Genomic DNA, 17,482 nt, shown 5'->3' on the forward strand with positions numbered 1-17,482 from the left:
ACATGCTGAGCCCCTCACTCTCCTCACTCACACCGGTCCCCCCAGTAGCTGCACCCAGGACACACACTGGTCCTGCCTCAGTGACTGGAACTGAGACCCCCACTCATTCCAGTTAATGGCACCACAGGCCCGGGGCACCTACACCCCCAATCTGACTCCAGTTGCTGGCCCCATATCCACCCACACAGGTCTCGCCACTAGCTGGCACTTAGTTCTTACAGCACTCACACATGGGACAGAGAGTGAGATTACACAGATAGTCAAGAGAAGATTTAATGAGAAGATAGGACAGACTGCGGTGATCAGGCGCAGGGCTGGGTCAGACAAGCAGACGTTTTGCACACAACTGGCCCCTTTTATACCCCTTTCTATCTGATCCCCCCTTTGTTCCTCCCTGATCCCGTTCCCCTGCACATTCCTTCATCATTTTATATAGTTCCACCTTCCCACCCCTTCCCCCATCCCCTGCAATATCCTGGACCCTCAGGTTTGCATCCTTATCAGTTGCAAAGTCCCCATTTGCCTGCAGTTTCTTGATAGCCCCTCAATTAGTGTGACTTCTGGCCATTGTCTCTGTTATTGTTTGTTTGTCACGTCTGTGCCTCTGGATGTTTTGTTTATTGCCTCCCCCTTTTTGTTATCCCATTTTGACAAGGTCCTTGATCAGATAATCTTACTGAAATAAATGTTCTCACCTTCCACATACCCTTATCTATTAGTGTGACTGACCAGGTTTGGTTCTTGCTACTGCCTCCTTTATCATCTGTTGGTCAAGTTTGTATCTCTATGTTTTGTTCCTTGCTTCCCTCCTTTCTTTTTATCCCCTTTCGCATTGAAAAAGTCCTTTACCAGATGCCCTTAAGGGAGCTATGGTGGGTTGACCTTGGCTGGATGCCAGGTGCCTACCAAGCCGCTCTATCACTCCCCCTCCTCAAATGGACAGGGGGAGAAAAAAAAAAATGACAAAAGGCTCGTGGGTCGAGATAAGGACAGGGAGATCACTCAGCAATTACCGTCATGGGCAAAACAGACTCAACTCAGGGAAATTAATTTAAATTTATTGCCAATCAAAGGTCAGAGTAGGATAATGAGAAATAGAAACAAATCTTAAAACACTTTCCCCCCACCCCTCCCTTCTTCCTGGGCTTAACTTCACTCTGGATTTCTCTACCTCCTCCCCCCAAGTGGCTCAGGGGGACATGGAATGGGGGTTGTGATCAGTTCATCACACGTTGTCTCTGCTGCTTCTTGCTCCTCACACTCTTCCCCTGCTCCAGCGTGGGGTCCCTCCCACGGGAGACAGTCCTCCACAAACTTCTCCAATGTGAGTCTTCCCCCAGGCTGCAGTTCTTCATGAACTGTTCCAGCATGGGTCCTTTCCACGGGGTGCAGTCCTTCAGGAATAGACTGCTCCAGCGTGGGTCCCCTGTGGGGTCACAGGTCCTGCCAGAAGACCTGCTCCAGCGTGGGCTCCTCTCTCTCCATGGGGTCACAGGTCCTGCCAGGAGCCTGTTCCAGCACGGGCTCTCCACGGGGTCACAGCTTGCTTCAGGACACATCCACCTGCTCCGGTGTGGGGTCCTCCATGGGCTGCAGGTGGATATCTGCTCCACTGTGGACCTCTATGGGCTGCAGGGGGACAGCCTGCCTCACCATGGTCTTTACCACGGGCTGCAGGGGAATCTCTGCTCCGGTGCCTGGAGCACCTCCTCCCCCTCCTTCCCCGACCTTGGTGTCTGCAGAGTTGTTTCTCTCACATATTCTCTCACTCCTCTCTTCCGGCTGCTGTTGTGCAGCAGTTTTTCCCCCTTCTTAAATACGTTATCACAGAGGTGCTACCACCATCGCTGATTGGCTCAGCCTTGGCCAGCAGCGGGTCCGTCTTGGAGCTGGCTAGAACTGGCTCTGTGCAACATGGGGGCAGCTTCTGGGATCTTCTCACAGAAGCCACCCCTGTACCCCCCCCCACTAACAAAACCTTGCCACGCAAACCCAATACATGAGCAGATACTCTCTTCTTTTACATACCCTTACAGATACTACTCCCAGCTCAACAGCAACACAGACAGCACATTCACCAGAGCCTGTTTTGTTTTTTTTCTTTGGAGAAAAACTGGTGTTTTGAAAGGTTACTGTGAAACACTGAATATGTTTCAATATGCAAAAGAGAAGCAAAGGGACCGTAACTGTCTGCTATTTTTCCAAGCTGCTCAACACATGGAATAGCGGTGAGCACTGAGAAGATTTTACTCAGGGTGGCAATACATCCTAGACACTTGGATGACTAGTGCTGGAGCCTGGTCCCCATTACCTGGGACCTGAAAGCTGCAGGAAAAGACTGGAATAGGCCATGCTGGGCAGGTTTCTGTTGGATACAGAATATCAGCAAACATATTTGTTACTGCTGATTTTTGGTCCAGCTTGCTGCAGCCTAAGGCAACAGGCCAGAGGTGGTGCCTGAGGAAAACACCTGAGAAGTGACCTGGTGAACTCTCCAGGGCTAAGAAAGTCTGAGGTTTGGGATGACATAGTAAAGAAGTTTGCAAACCAGTCCTGGACAGAGAAGAGACAGCTCCCATACAGAGACACCAATGAGTTCCAGATGACAGGTCAAGTGGTGGACTTCAGAGACTGAAGCCATTTGCAGCTGCCTACTCTAGTTAACTATTGAACTTACCATGGTGTTGAATGCTGAAAAAGTAATGAGCACTTTGCAGCACCTGCCCTTCAGACTGACAGATTTTGGCTGTCTGGAAAGTCACTTGAGAGAAGTGCTTCTGTAAATAAAAATCAGGTGCTCATAGAAGACTGCGTAAATATGGCCATAAGTGTACATACAGGCTAGAATTAAGGATTTGTGCTTTTTGCATTATTCAAGTAATACTTTCCTTATGACCAGCCAAGAAAGAAAGGTTCAAAGCCTGGGTAAAGCTTGATGAGATGACAAAGGGAAAAGGGAAGCAGTCCCCACAAAGTGGTTGTCCTACTAAAGCTGCACTAAGACTAGATTCTGTCAGTGCAACCAGGCATCTAGAGAGACATTAGGTATCAGGCAGTGTTTTATTACACAAGGTATTTATACAGAGACATACAGAGGCGCCTTTCTGTCAAAATGGCAGCCATATTTACCATCATTAACAGTCATCAGCTGCAAGATCACTTCCTGCCAAACTGAGGTAACGGTGGTGGTACTTTAATGTCTTGACCTCTTTCCAGTTTCTTCTCACAGTCAACTAGATAGTTGACTCCATCAATGACAATCTGAACTAGTTCTACCTACAACAACAAGAAAAACAATAATAATAAAAGATTTAGGTAATGCTGTTAATAGAGGAAGGAAAAAAATGGTTTGTATGGCAAAGACAGCAAGTAAAGCCAGACCCAAGGATGGCCATAGAGACCTTGGCATAGAGATCACATATGCTGTGGCACAGGGAGTATGGGTCATGCACTGGTCCAGTGGAAGCCCATAGTAATTCCCTTCTCCCTACCCCTTCTCCTGTTCGTGCTGAGTTTGGCCTTCTGACAATAGAAATTTTCAAATAGGCCCCTAAAGGTATTTCCACCAAATTCTGCTCCTACACATATCCCTATATAAACAAACAGAAGTGCTTAAACAAAATGTTTAGGCATGAGTTGAGAGACCTATTTCAAATGTGACAACTCTGAGGGTACAAGATCCTCCCCAGACATTTGCTGAGAATTACAGCCTGGCACAGCCATGGGTTCCTATCTGCTGCGTTCTCAGCATTCACATATTAGGACAAAGAAACTGAAAAGGCGGTGCCATGGATGTTCAGAATCACCAGGCAGTTCTCTGAAGCAACAAATGCCAGTGTAAGTAAAGAGACTCTGGTATTTTGCCAACAGTATCTTGTGAGGTTTGGATTAATGCCTTTATCCAAATGCCTTTGGGCTTAAAAGCTATTGAACATTGGTCTGACATTTGGCAAATGACTGCAGAGACTATGTTTTGTCTTTGTCTTTCTTCTGGAGAAAGGAGGGGAGTTGTATTTTCTTGATGAATAGGAATGAGAGATATGAGTAGTACTAAAATGATTTGAAGAATCATGCAGAGCCCTCCCTTACTGTTTAGCATGCCTAAAGCATCTGTACATATGTGCTTACTTCTTGATGTTTTAGATTGTTGTTTTCCTATATTCTGTGAAACACAACAGCTTTATTCAATATACAGTCAGTACTGTAGAAGAAAGAATGCACTGCATCCAAATGGACACCAGTGAATCGCAGAGGATAATCCATTCTTACGTGTTCTGTACATCATCAACTGTAGAAACTAAAACTTATTCTATGATATTAAGATACTAGTGTAGTTTTGTGCTATTTAAGTTTAAAGCCATATAGTTATTTGTGTGTTTCTGAAAAAGCAAAAATTATGTTCTCCTATGAGAAAACAATGTTTTCTTAACAGGGACCATCAAAATTAACAAGAGGGAAAATTCTTTTGCTAGCGTGATAGTGTGTCTAATAATCCTACTTCACCTGAACCATGTTTTTCAGATTTTCATTTTGATACAGAAATATTAAAGAGCATTGTTTGCTCACTATGTAAAGTAACTAATAAAATAGGCAACCATGGGCTAACCTTTAAAGGCCTCAGTTCATCCAGGCATTTAAACACTTGCCAAAATATAAACCTTTAAATATGTGAGTTGATCTAGCAACACATTTAAGCACTTGTTTAAATATCTTGAAGAATCAGAGCCACAGGCAACATAGCCTCATGAAAGTAATACAGGGATATGGTCAGCTGAGCAGGCTTACTGAAGACTGTGCATCCTTAGGCATAACAATTAAAACCCATGAATATTTGAGATTAGATATAGAATATGTAAGCATTTACTACAAAAAGACAAGGAAGCCAAAAAGAAAAGGGTCAGTAATCTGTTCAGTTTATGGTTAAAAAACCAAAATAGCCCCCTGTACAGGAACCCTCAGAATGCTACATATACAAAAGAATTTAAGCAAAAGCAGGCCTGCCTTGTTCCTTTCTCTCCCCAGGCTTAAATCAAAATTATAACAACCAGAAAAATGTCATCCTGACTCTCTGGCAATTAATATTAACCATCTGAAGATCATAGGCAAAAAAAGAGTGAACAAAGGTACCATCAATCATGCATAAGTACAACTAAAGACTCTGACACTTCTTCAGCAGACAAAACTTCTCTTTTGGGGGTTTGAGGATTATAAATATTATCAGCCAGAACAAAAACAAAGTGACTTTTCGAACTTTCTAAAGAACTTGACACTGTGACACATTCAGCTGCATGGTCTTGCCTGTATCAAATACCTGACTACATGGAATGTCTTTATATTCCTTTTCCAGTTTACTACAGTCTTTGTTTGGGCTCCACATATGCACCTACCTAATCTACCTCTTGTAAAGGAGTTGCAGCATATCTGTGAATCCCAGGGTTCTGATACAGAAGTTTCTCCCTCAGCATTCCTTCACAATTTCTTACTACTGCATCTTTTTTGCCCTTCTGCATTTTTATTATGCTGCCCTGTGCTCACTGAACCTAAACCATAGGCCCTGTTTGGCATTTAACCCCTCTCATTTTCTGTACCAGTCTTTCCAGATTGCCAGCACACCTCTCAATGGCCCTAGAGCACAAACTGGCCCTTGCTCTGCTTGCTGACATTCCACTGTCACCAGGAAGGCATATGCTCCTCTCCTGGCAAATACTGGAAGGAATCCCCCAAGAGCCGTGTTTCCAGCTGCAGCTTCAGGAATAGTCATTATTGTAACATTATTGTAACACCCTCAAACAAAAATAATTTCATATTAAGTTTGCATTGACCAGTAACTGAAACAAAGGAAAAATGCAAACAATTTTATCCTGCGCCTTTAGGAATACAGTTCAGTTCTGTAAACACATTTATCACATAATGGAATTTATTTTATTATATATGGAAAAAATAAATACAATAATAAACATTTCTATCCCTTTGAGTTTATCTTGTCCTATTTAGAATTTAAAAACTACAAGGTAGGGATTATATCTTATCTAATGGCTTAATTCTTTGAATCCTCACTATATGAGGCACCACTGTCTTCAGTGGAGGTCTTCATATAAGCAAAATTTATAGGTTCAAGTCATCTGTCAGTAGAACTCATTAATTAATCATGCCATGTAATCCTTTTTATATTATTAGTGTTATTTTAGTATAAAGCACACATGGTGATGTTTCAGATATTAATAAATGCCTATATATTTAGGGCTAGATACAAAGGAAGTTAGCTACCTACTTGCCAGCATAAGCATCAAAATCCAAAATTTAAATTCTCCAAACCCCTGTCCAAATACACCTTGGCTATGAAGACATTTAAGAGGATGTCCAAATAAGAAAGGACAAAAGACCTGAATTTGCTCTGTCCTATAGGCAGAAAATGCAAGGTGAGCAAAAAAGGGAATCCAACTGGATGGATGTGAACCAGTTTTAATCTAGTTGCAGTCTAAGTGCATTAACCCAGGGTTCTATTTGTGTTATGAAATCCTGGCAAGAATCAGTCTGAACTCAGGTGCTGTGCTGCAGTAATAGGATGAAACTGCATACATACCTAAGCTGCTAAAGCCTCTCAGTGCTATGCTGGTCTGTATAAATATACCTTGACAATACACTCTATTTTGCAATAGAGTTTTAACTTGCAGCAGTCCCCAAGGTAATTAAAATTTTGCTGCTATGCAGGCAGGCAGCCTTTCAAATCCTGACCTATACAAGCAGGTTGGCATCTGAGACCAAACCCTGTTTTGTGTTGTTAGTAGAGTCCAGTGGTGTAAGAGTCCTCAGGAGACATCTATCCCACTAGGGCCTGACCAATTGACCATAACTGAGAGGTTAGAGCACTCACGTGGGAAGTGAAAGACATGTTTGACAGAAGATTTGAACCTATATTTCCTATCTACTAGAAAAGTGCTCGAATCACTGGGCTTACAGGGTCTTGCAAGTTTAATTTTTATCTCAGTTGTTCTTGACATGTCCAAGGATGAATACAGCCCTGATCTCAGTGAGGAAAGGGAAGCTGTATAGCTGTGCTACAGGATTTAGCATATGACTTGGAGTAAGGATTTGGCTCAGGTAGAGCTAATGGAAGTGGGCTACAACTATTTCACACTGCTGTTTTTTTCCCCATTCACCTGTAGATTTGCTCTTTGGAGCTGTTCTGCTTTATAAAATACTTAAATATTATACTGGAAAGAGGTCTGGGACCTGAGTCTTCCAGGAGAGCAACTTCACCATCTGTCACCCAACACTAAGGGGACACTACCAGACTGTAGGGTCATTTCCACTCTCTTTCTGGCTCAGCGAATATGCATTCAAACTGAAATAGCTTCAAAAGAAGCGTCTTAGCCTACAGCCCAACAGGGAGGGCTCAGACATGACAATTCAAATCTCTGCTCTGCAGAATGCAGAGGACTGATTTAAACCCAGTTCTCTTGCATCCTGTGCTTAGTGTGACATTGGACATGGTAAGATGGCACCAACTCATCCTCCTCCATTATTTTGGTGTGAAAGTCTTGATTTCAGTGCCTGATTCCCTGTGTGGGTTAGTCCTCAAATTCTGCTTCTTTCCTCAGCGTTTTGCACTGGGTACAGCAGGTACTTGCCCAATGTACAGTACCTAGCTCTGTTCCCAGTGTACAACTTCAGTGAACCCCATTCTTAGATACCTAACTCACGTCCAGCACTGTAGAGAGAACCTGGACACCTAGCTCATAGCTGTGTAGTCTAGCAGGTATTCAGGTATAAGAGTTCGTGCTGTGATGCTGAGAAACATCGTCCCAAAGGAATTCTGTTACCACAGCCAAATGTTCCCAGTACCTGCACACTTTCAACAAAAAGCCTCAGCACATGGTGTAAACAAGTCACATTTATGGAACTTGCTTTTTTTTTCATTGTCATATTTGGCAAACACTGCATGTACAGTAGTAATTTTTCATTGTGTAAGCCTTTCCATTAGATCAAATTCACCATGAGAAAAAACTGCCATAGCTCTAAAAAGTGACTCTAAAATCAGAGTGAACCCAAATGGAGGGAAAATTACTTATATCAGTGCAGATCTGAGTTTAAAAGCAAGGAAAAAATGAAACAGGTTACCTCTGATCGACCCATGCGGTCCAGGTTGGAGATATCATACACATCTGCTACAGCTGCTGTATCCACTCCACCAGTGCCACGCTTCTGCAGCCTCAGGTTCTCCAGGATTTTTGGAAACCTGGGATCCTAACAGAAGAAATAGGTTTGTGCATATTGCCTTTTGCCTTGCTTATTGTTATTATCCATTATTTAATAGCATCTCCAGAAAGACAGGCAGACACAGTTTCCTCTGTCTTTGGATTATAGCCTGTCTTGATGGCTGTCTGCTGAGTAGATTAATTTCCATAACAAATACAATAATTTGCAGAATAAAAGTATGCTCAATTAGTCATGCATTATGCCTGGGACCTAGTTGTTGCACATCATGCAAACATCCAATTGCTGTAAACTGTCATTTTTTATTTGTTCCTTTATAAATCAGATGAAGACCTGATTTATATCACTGGCCTTTTAAACAACTTACGTACCTTGCTAAGCTTTGGCAGCTTAACATGGACTCCAGCACGTAAACCAGTTCCCAGGTTGGAAGGACAAGTCAGAACGTATCCAAGACGTTCATTCCACATGAACTCCCAGCCTCGTTCTTTAATTAATCTTTCAACCTATGAAGGCAAAAAAAAGAGAAAGGAAAAAGAAAGAGCTGCATACAAATGTCTCATCTTCTGACACTTGTTTATAGCTGAAATTCTTTTCACCTTGTATCTATGTTGATGATGAACTTCGCTATTCACCAATGGAGGTGCATAAATATATACACAAGTAGAGTCTGGTTTGGCTCTGGTGTGAACCTTTGCATTCATCAGGCACCAAGTTCCCCAGTGAATATTACAAGGATTTCTTCATCATTTTCTCACTACCACTAACTTGAAGGCTCTTTGGCACTTTATCACATGGCCTTAGCCCATGAAGCCATATGTTTACATAATAATTATGGCTTTTACCTAGAATATAAATGATTTTCTAGCCTTGGTGCTTTTAGAGCAAGGTTGCAAAGCACAAGCCCAAATATCTCAAACACTGTGGAGCAAACAAAAGGACCCAAAGCCTAGTTTTATATAATTTTCAAGGTGATTCCATGATGCTAGGTGAAGGACACTTGATTTCTAAATGCTTAAATTTCACAGCCCTGCTTCCACTATAAAAAGACTACATAGCTTCTATATAATGCTTTTCATTAGTAGTTCTAAAACCCAATTACAAAGGAGACTGAAATCATTATCCTCAGAAATATCACAAAGGTCTATTGACCTTTGAATAAGCCACTATTCTGCCCACTCAGCTACACTTCCAAAACTTATTTCTGTGATCCTAATACAATTTCAGTTCAGTAAATTCACTGCCAGAAGAGAATCAGATACATATGCCAGCTCAGGTTCACAAGACCTCTGCAATATAGGCAAATAATTCCATTCTGCAGAGGGATACAAAATAATGGACTCTCCTGACATCATTTCTATATTGTATGAGGACACCAAAATTGCTGGTAAGAAACTAGACCTGATTTCCTGCCTCAGACACCTGCTCTGGTCACAGTTCCCAAAGCTATCTGATCACTTATCATGGCAAGGTCCATAGGTCCACTTCTGTTGAACAAGAGCTAAGCACAGTAGCAGAGGCAAACCTGGAAACATCCACAAGCTATGTCACTTACGCCACAATCCTGTACATTATTCAATCTCATGGGTATGCCCGAGAAGCATACCAGATCCCAGTGAACCACCCAGATGCCAAAGAAGCATCCATTAGGCGCTTTTGTTTTTCCATGTTCCCAAACTCACTACATATTCAAAATTTCTTAGAGATGCTCTGAACTTACCTTCTTCTGGTTTTCAGGGACCACTTCCACAATCAGAGATTATAGTTCCCTGCTCTCCCTACTTTGCCTTGTTTTTTTTTTTCAGGCCAGGGCCTGTGCTGGTGGCTTTGAAGTGATATGGGAGTGCACAGTTGTATGAGCTCTACAGCAGTTGGGGATTCCCTGAGACAGGGGAGTCTCTAGAAAGCCAGAGAAGCTGGAGTGAAAGCTGTTTTGCCAGAGTGAGAGGAATGAAGCAAGTGGTCCAAGGAACAAAAGCAGTATGATGGATATAAATACTGTTCCTCTACAGTGCAGATGAATTGAGCATGTTAAGGACCCCAATGGGGAGAAATAATTGTTTTATGCAGCCTGAGTATTCTTATAGTCTTGGAGACAATTTGAACCCAGTTTCAACCTTACATAACTTATCCTCTGGGATATTGTGTACCATGGCAATCCATCCAGGAATGATGTGGACAAGAATAGTGGAGAATAAGAGTTCTGACACATCACCTATCCCGCTCTGCCTTTTTTGCTAGTATTGCTTGTGGGAATCCTTTTTTCTCTGTTAAAGCAACTTTTTCTTTGCCTGTACTGCTCTGTACGCAGGCCTGCATTGGGCCCAGAGCCAACTTGCCGTCATACCTGGATTGTCTAGACAAAACTGTTTTAACCCACATATCATTCTGAGGGCTTTTTTTTCTTTATGAATAGCTAGACCAGAATAAAATCCAGGAGCCCTGGCTATCAGTCCTTAGTATTCTAGTCACAAAACTCAGTATGTCCCCAAAGTTGGCAGTGAGCTCAGGAGTCCTATGTCCTGTGTACAACCTCAGCAACATCCAGTCCACTCCCAGAATCAGGGATGAGAACCAGTAAGCTAGTCTTCCAAAATAAAATGCTTTATTTATGAACTCCTACAGCCTGCAGACATGAAGTGGCAAAGAAGAAATATTTCTTTAGCCAGCCAGTGCTGAAGATTGTAATATAAAAGCTAAAATGACATTTTATCTATTTTCCCCTACAACTCAGCTAACAATTTGTTTCCTTTTTTAACTGCCATTAATGTGGGTTGCTATTTGAACTGGTGTTACTTTATTTTGTTGCTTCTGGAGATGTCAGTTCAGTGTTAATCACACTAAGTAGTGCTGACAACAGCCCAACAATAAACAAACAGGCATAATAAATTCATTGAGCTACTACCTCTTTCAAACCACGGCAAAATCTTTCAAACACCCGTTTCATGTTGCCACCCTTTTCCATGGAGATCACCCTGGTGTGGTCCTCTTCATTAATCCAGATAAGAAATGTCTTGTCATTGTTATGCCTGGTTGAGAGAAAAATGAGTAGCTTTAAAGCACAAGATAAGCCCTGAAAAATAACTCTGAGTATCCTTAGTTTTATCACAATCTTTCAGGACTTTCAGCCTATCAGTACTTAAAGGGGGCTTATAAAAAAGATGGCGGCAGACTTTTTAGCAGGGCCTGTTGCGACAGGACAAGGGGGAATGACTTTAAACTGAAAGAGGGTAGGTTTAGATTGGACATAAGGAAGAAATTTTTTACGCTGAGGGTGGTGAAACACTGGCACAGGTTGCCCAGAGAGGTGGTGGATGCCCCATCCCTGGAAACATTCCAGGTCAGGTTGGATGGGGCTCTGAGCAACCTGATCTAGTTGCAGATGTCCCTGCCCACGGCAGGGGGGTTGGACTAGATGACCTTTAGAGGTCCCTTCCAACCCAAACTATTCTATGATTCTATGATTCTATGACTGTGAAGAGGTTAAGCACTGCAAAATAACATTGCTCTGCACAGTTAAGGACATGAGCTACTTTCACAGCTTGATCCCCCATGCCAGTGGAATTATGCAGGTTTCTCAGGTCACAGTGAGAAGAGCATTTTTCTCTGATCACATCATGCTGCCCCGAAGCTGAGCTATGAAGAACATGTCTTCAAACATGAACACAGTTGGGAGGTACAGCTGCTAAGGGAACAGGCAAAGGGAGAAGCCAAATTCTGCATCTTCACTCCTCGGAGATGATTTTTATTGTTCTTAGAAAATTGTGCAGTTAGAAAAAAACTAACTGGGGGGCCCAGCCATATGACCTTACTTAATTGTATTGTCTTCTAAATCAAATCCCAGTGCCCTTCATATCACTTAGTAACACTGGATTGCCACATCAGTCAAATTATATGTCTGAGGAAAACAGCTACATGTTGCTTCCAGACACTGCATTAAAGATGCTGGCTTGTCAATCAAGAGAAAAATGCCTAAAGAGAAGTTATCTATTCTTGCTTCAGACAGATCAGTCATGACTAGATTTATAAAGTGCTAGGTCAAACCTGAGGTCACTTTTCCTTGCTTTTCTCCATTTTTTCTGTCTTTTACAACAGTCTTTCTACAGAATGTAGAAGGTGATTGATAAGATTAGACTTGTTCATACAAATAATGGAATATTACCAAGTTTGAAACACATGAAATTTGAAACTTCACTGAGAGCCTAACTTGCAGCTTGTCTTTTACTGCAACTCATTTTTCACACTTGGAGTTTGCCAATGCAAAACCAAACAGGTGCAGACATCCTGTGGCCTGACATTAGAGTTGCAGAGAGGTCAGGTTATCTCATTTTCAGTCACGTACAAATATTCAGGGTAGGATTTTCCAAAGAGATTGATGTTGGCCTGACTCAGCTCTCCCTTTAATTAAATGAGTCTTCCCATTGCTTTAAGGAATGCAGAGTGAGACAACACTGAGGAAAAAAATCTGTTCTATGGCAATACTGGATCGTGTTCAGAAGTATATCCAGTATTATTCTGATAAGTTAAACCTGCTTTGTCAGGGAGCAGGCACTGTGAAACCTGATCAAAAGCCTGTTGGAAATCTGTGAGGATTTTTTATTTCAGTGATCTTCCGATTAGTTCCCCAGTGCCTATTTAAATCTGAGGAAGAGATTTGTTCTAGGAAAATGAAAAATCTGAGGCATTCTGTTCATTGTCTCTACAACCAAACAGAAAAAGCACCAACAATGTAAATACTATCCAGGGATCTCCTGAATAAAACAGATCTGATTTTGGCTTGTCTTACATGTGAAATATCAGGCAGAAAGAAAAAAAAAGAGTTAGTGTGATTGGAAAATATTTCAGTGAGCCAGATTTGGAAAACCTACCCTTTTTTTACAAGAAATTGTTGTCTAAAAGAGTACAAATTATGACATCGTCTCTGAAAGACTGGAACCTGCCTAGGGCAAGGAGATAGGATAGAAGGCTTCTCAGAATCCCTTTTAGCCTAATTTTCCGGAATTATAACATCTGCTAATCCCTAGAAATATACCAGGATAGATGCAGATGCTAGGCACTGCACAGTTGCCTCCATCATGTGATAGGGGGTGTGTGCACTGTACTGGGGGCTATTATCCCTTTCTCTAAAAATATTCTATTTGAGCACAAAAAATATCAAGGTTATAAAAGAAGAAACAGACCTAAAACAAAAAGGAAATTCAACTGTTTCTGTATCTACTCTTTGTCCAGTTTATTTGGAAAGAAAGGATTACTTTCAGCTTGGGGAATTAAAATAACATTCTGTGTATCAAAAGTGTGTGTGGGGGAATTTACAGTGCAATATCTTGCAACTGTATTGCCAATGGTTCCTAGCTGATAGTGTTGCTATAACCCAGTTTTAGGCTGTATTTGTAACCTCACTCTGCTGATTTCATGGTGATTCACTGACTCTTTCTCAAATCAAATTTTTGTCTTGAAATAGGAAAAACAGATATAAAAAACCCATAGAAGGAGCCATGCTTATGATGCTACGTTGTGTTGATGATATTAATGACTGTTTATATAGAATCAGAGAATCACAGAATCATTTAAGTTGGAAAAGACCCTTAAGATCATCAAGTCATCCATTAACCTAACACTGCCAAGTCCACCACTAAACCATGTCCCTAAGCACCACATCTACACGTCTTCTAAATACCTCCAGGGATGGTGACTCAACCACTTCCCTGGGCAGCCTGTTCCAGTGCTTGATAACCCTTTCCGTGAAGACATTTTTCCTAATATCCAATCTAAACCTCCCCCGCCGCAACTTGAGGCCGTTTCCTCTCGTCCTATCGCTTGTTACTTGGGAGAAGAGACCGACACCCACCTCGCTACAGCCTCCTTTCAGGTAGTTGTAGAGCGCGATAAGGTCTCCCCTCAGCCTCCTGTTCTCCAGGCTAAACAACCCCAGTTCCCTCAGCCGCTCCTCATGAGACTTGTTCTCTAGACCCTTCACCAGCCTCGTTGCTCTTCTTTGGCTGCGCCCCAGCACCTCAATGTCTTTCCTGTAGTGCGGGGCCCAAAACTGAACACAGTAGTCGAGGTGCAGCCTCACCAGGGCCGAATACAAGGGGACGATCACTTCCCTAGTCCTGCTGGCCACAGGAGGACAATCAGAAATACTGATACAAGCCAGGATGCTATTGGCCTTCTTGGCCGCCCGGGCGCACTGCCGGCTCATGTTCAGCCGGCTGTCGACCAACACCCCCAGGTCCTTCTCTGCTGGGCAGCTTTCCAGCCACTCTTCCCCAAGCCTGTAGCGCTGCATGGGGTTGTTGTGGTCCAAGTGCAGGACCCGGCACTTGGCCTTGTTGAATCTCATACAGTTGGCCTCGGCCCATCGATCCAGCCTGTCCAGGTCCCTCTGCAGAGCCTTCCTACCCTCGAGCAGATCAACACTCCCACCCAACTTGGTGTCGTCTGCAAACTTACTGAGGGTGCACTCGATCCCCTCGTCCAGGTCATTGATAAAGATATTGAACAGAACTGGCCCCAAAACTGAGCCCTGGGGAACACCACTTGTGACCGGCCACCAAATGGATTTAACTCCATTCACCACAACTCTCTGGGCCCGGCCATCCAGCCAGTTTTTTACCCAGCGAAGAGTACGCCCATCCAAGCCATGAGCCGCCAGCTTCTCCAGGAGAATGCTGTGGGAAACGGTGTCAAAGGCTTTACTAAAGTCCAGGTAAACAACATCCACAGCCTTTCCCTCATCCACTAAGCAGGTCACCTGGTCATAGAAGGAGATCAGGTTGGTCAAGCAGGTCCTGCCTTTCATAAACCCATGCTGACTGGGCCTGATCACTCCTTAGCCCTTCTTTTATTGTTAATGTATTTATAGAAACATTTTTAATTGTCTTTTACGGCAGTAGCCAAATTAAGTTCTAGTTGGGCTTTGGCCCTTCTAATTTTCTCCCTGCATAACCTCACAACATCCTTGTAGTCCTCCTGAGTTGCCTGCCCCTTCTTCCAAAGGTCATAAATCCTCTTTTCTTTCCTGAGTTCCAGCCAAAGCTCTCTGTTCAGCCAGGCCAGTCTTCTTCCCCGCCGGCTCATCTTTCAGCACATGGGGATGGCCTGCTCCTGCGCCTTTAAGATTTCCTTCTTGAAGAATGTCTAGCCTTCCTGGACTCCTTTGCCCTTCAGGACTGCCTCCCAAGGGACTCTGTCAACCAGGCCCCTAAACAGACCAATGTCTGCCCTCCGGAAGTCCAAGGGAGCAGTTCTGCTGACCCCCCTCCTTACTTCTCCAAGAATCGAAAACTCTATCATTTCATAGTCGCTAAGCCCAAGACGGCCATCACATCACCCACAAGTCCTCTGTTTGCAAACAACAGGTCCAGCAGGGCGCCTTCCCTAGTTGGCTCCCTCACCAGCTGTGTCAGGAAGTTGTCTTCCACACACTCCAGGAACCTCCTAGACTGTTTCTTCTCCGCTGTATTGTATTTCCAGCAGACATCTGGGAAGTTGAAGTCCCCCACGAGAACAAGGGCTAGCGATCGTGAGACTTCTCCCAGCTGTTTATAAGAATACTTCGCCTGCCTCTTCATCCTGGTTGGGTGGTCTACAACAGACTCCCAGCAGGATATCTGCCTTGTTGGCCTTTCCCCTGATTCTTACCCATAAACACTCAACCCTATTGTCACCATCATTAAGGGCTAGCCAGTCAAAACACTCCCTAACATACAGGGCTACCCCACCGCCTCTCCTTCCTTGCCTATCCCTTCTGAAGTGTTTATAGCCATCCATTGCAGCACTCCAGTTGTGTGAGTCATCCCACCATGTTTCTGTGATGGCAACTATACCATAGTTTTCCAGCTGCACAATGGCTTCCAGCTCCTCCTGTTTCTTGCCCATGCTGCGTGCATTGGTGTAGATGCACCTGAGTTGGGCTATTGATCCTGCCACCTTTTTTGGGGGAGAAGCCTTAATTCCTATGTGACTGTTTTCAAGCGCTTCCATGGTTTCTAACACTTCAACAACCCTTGCATCTTTGCTGCGTCTTTGCCTATATGAATATAAAGGTCTTAAATTTTTTAAATTTTTTTTTTAATTAATCATTTAAAACTGAAAAAAAAATTAGAAAACAAACTGAACATGCTGTGAGTATCACTGCAGAATGACTGTGGGGTTAGGACAAGCAAGGAGACTTGTAATACAGTCTTTTAAACATGACACAAGCTTCTACGTGTCACACAACATACCAGATTCCTCTGGCATCTGGCCAGTCACGTGCCATCCCAGCACATGTTAGCAAAGGGGATACCGGCTTATCAAAGAGAAAATGATCCTGGATACCAAAATGGGACCACAGAGAGAGAGACAAACAGAGAAAGAGAAAAAACAAAACAAAATTGAAGTTTATTCAGGGAAGCAGTATAACACTGTCTTATGCATTTAATATGGAGGTAATCTATACAAGTAAATCACATAGCATGGCTTGTGAACCTGGTTCCTTCCTGACTGAAAACTAAAAGCACTTTACCCAGGTGAATTTCTTAGAGGGCAGGTTCTTGTAGATTCTCACTGACACTGGTAATATGACTTAAGTTTTGCCAAAAAACTTTTTTGAATTGTAGAGAGGAAGTGGAGGTGGGGACTTAAAAAAACATACACACAACAGAGGGGATTGTGGAGGGACTTAACCACTATAACCAGAGATGTGCATCTGCGTACAGACACATTTCAGGGTAGGAGAAGGCAATGAGTCCTTAAAGATAGCAAAATATCCAATGCTAGATCTGAAAAGAGATTTCTCCAGCATAGAGATTTAGCAGTTTGAGTATGAATCAAGGTAGGAATTAAATCGGTGCTAAGCTTGATCTTTTGGAATCACAGACTTGTTCTATTCCTCAATTCAGTGAGGAATCAGAGATTCAATTTCTGATTTAATAAATGTATCACTTGGTGTGCCACAGACTTGCCACATTCCAAATAATTTTGTTTTCACTTGGCTGTTTTTTTCCCAAGCAAATAAGTATTGATTTTCATGTGTGTGCTGAAAAAGTATTAGTTCTTAATTCTTTAAATGCTTTCATATCAAATGTTGTGGGTTTTTTCTTAGGATTTAATTGAGAATAGGGAGGCAAGCTATCCAGAATAAATATGACAAGGTAGACAAGTTGATAAGCTTTACCTTTTTTCCCCCTCAATTGAGAAATTTAAGCCTTCATCTTTGAATGCCCTGTGATGGGCATGATGCAGCCCGAACACCAACCATACAGAAAAAAAATGAGAGAGT

The 17,482-nt window shown here is 42.8% G+C and overlaps 1 protein-coding gene across 2 annotated transcripts in view; it reads right to left on the minus strand.

Annotated features, from left to right (window-relative positions):
• Nucleotides 1-3,041: 3,041 nt before the first annotated feature.
• The window catches only part of LOC143172094 (creatine kinase S-type, mitochondrial-like), a 62,795-nt gene continuing 48,354 nt past the window's right edge, over nt 3,042-17,482 (minus strand). For both annotated transcript variants that reach the window (XM_076361343.1, XM_076361344.1), the window contains exons 6-10: nt 16,446-16,531; nt 11,123-11,246; nt 8,589-8,723; nt 8,122-8,247; nt 3,042-3,276 (exon numbers count right to left, since the gene is read on the minus strand). In XM_076361343.1, the coding sequence (XP_076217458.1) occupies nt 3,157-3,276; nt 8,122-8,247; nt 8,589-8,723; nt 11,123-11,246; nt 16,446-16,531 (591 nt within the window). In that variant the 3' untranslated portion in view covers nt 3,042-3,156. The remainder of the gene's footprint in view (nt 3,277-8,121; nt 8,248-8,588; nt 8,724-11,122; nt 11,247-16,445; nt 16,532-17,482) is intronic.

This window comes from Aptenodytes patagonicus, chromosome W, assembly GCF_965638725.1.
Source record: "Aptenodytes patagonicus chromosome W, bAptPat1.pri.cur, whole genome shotgun sequence".
In the NCBI taxonomy this organism is placed as follows: domain Eukaryota; kingdom Metazoa; phylum Chordata; class Aves; order Sphenisciformes; family Spheniscidae; genus Aptenodytes; species Aptenodytes patagonicus.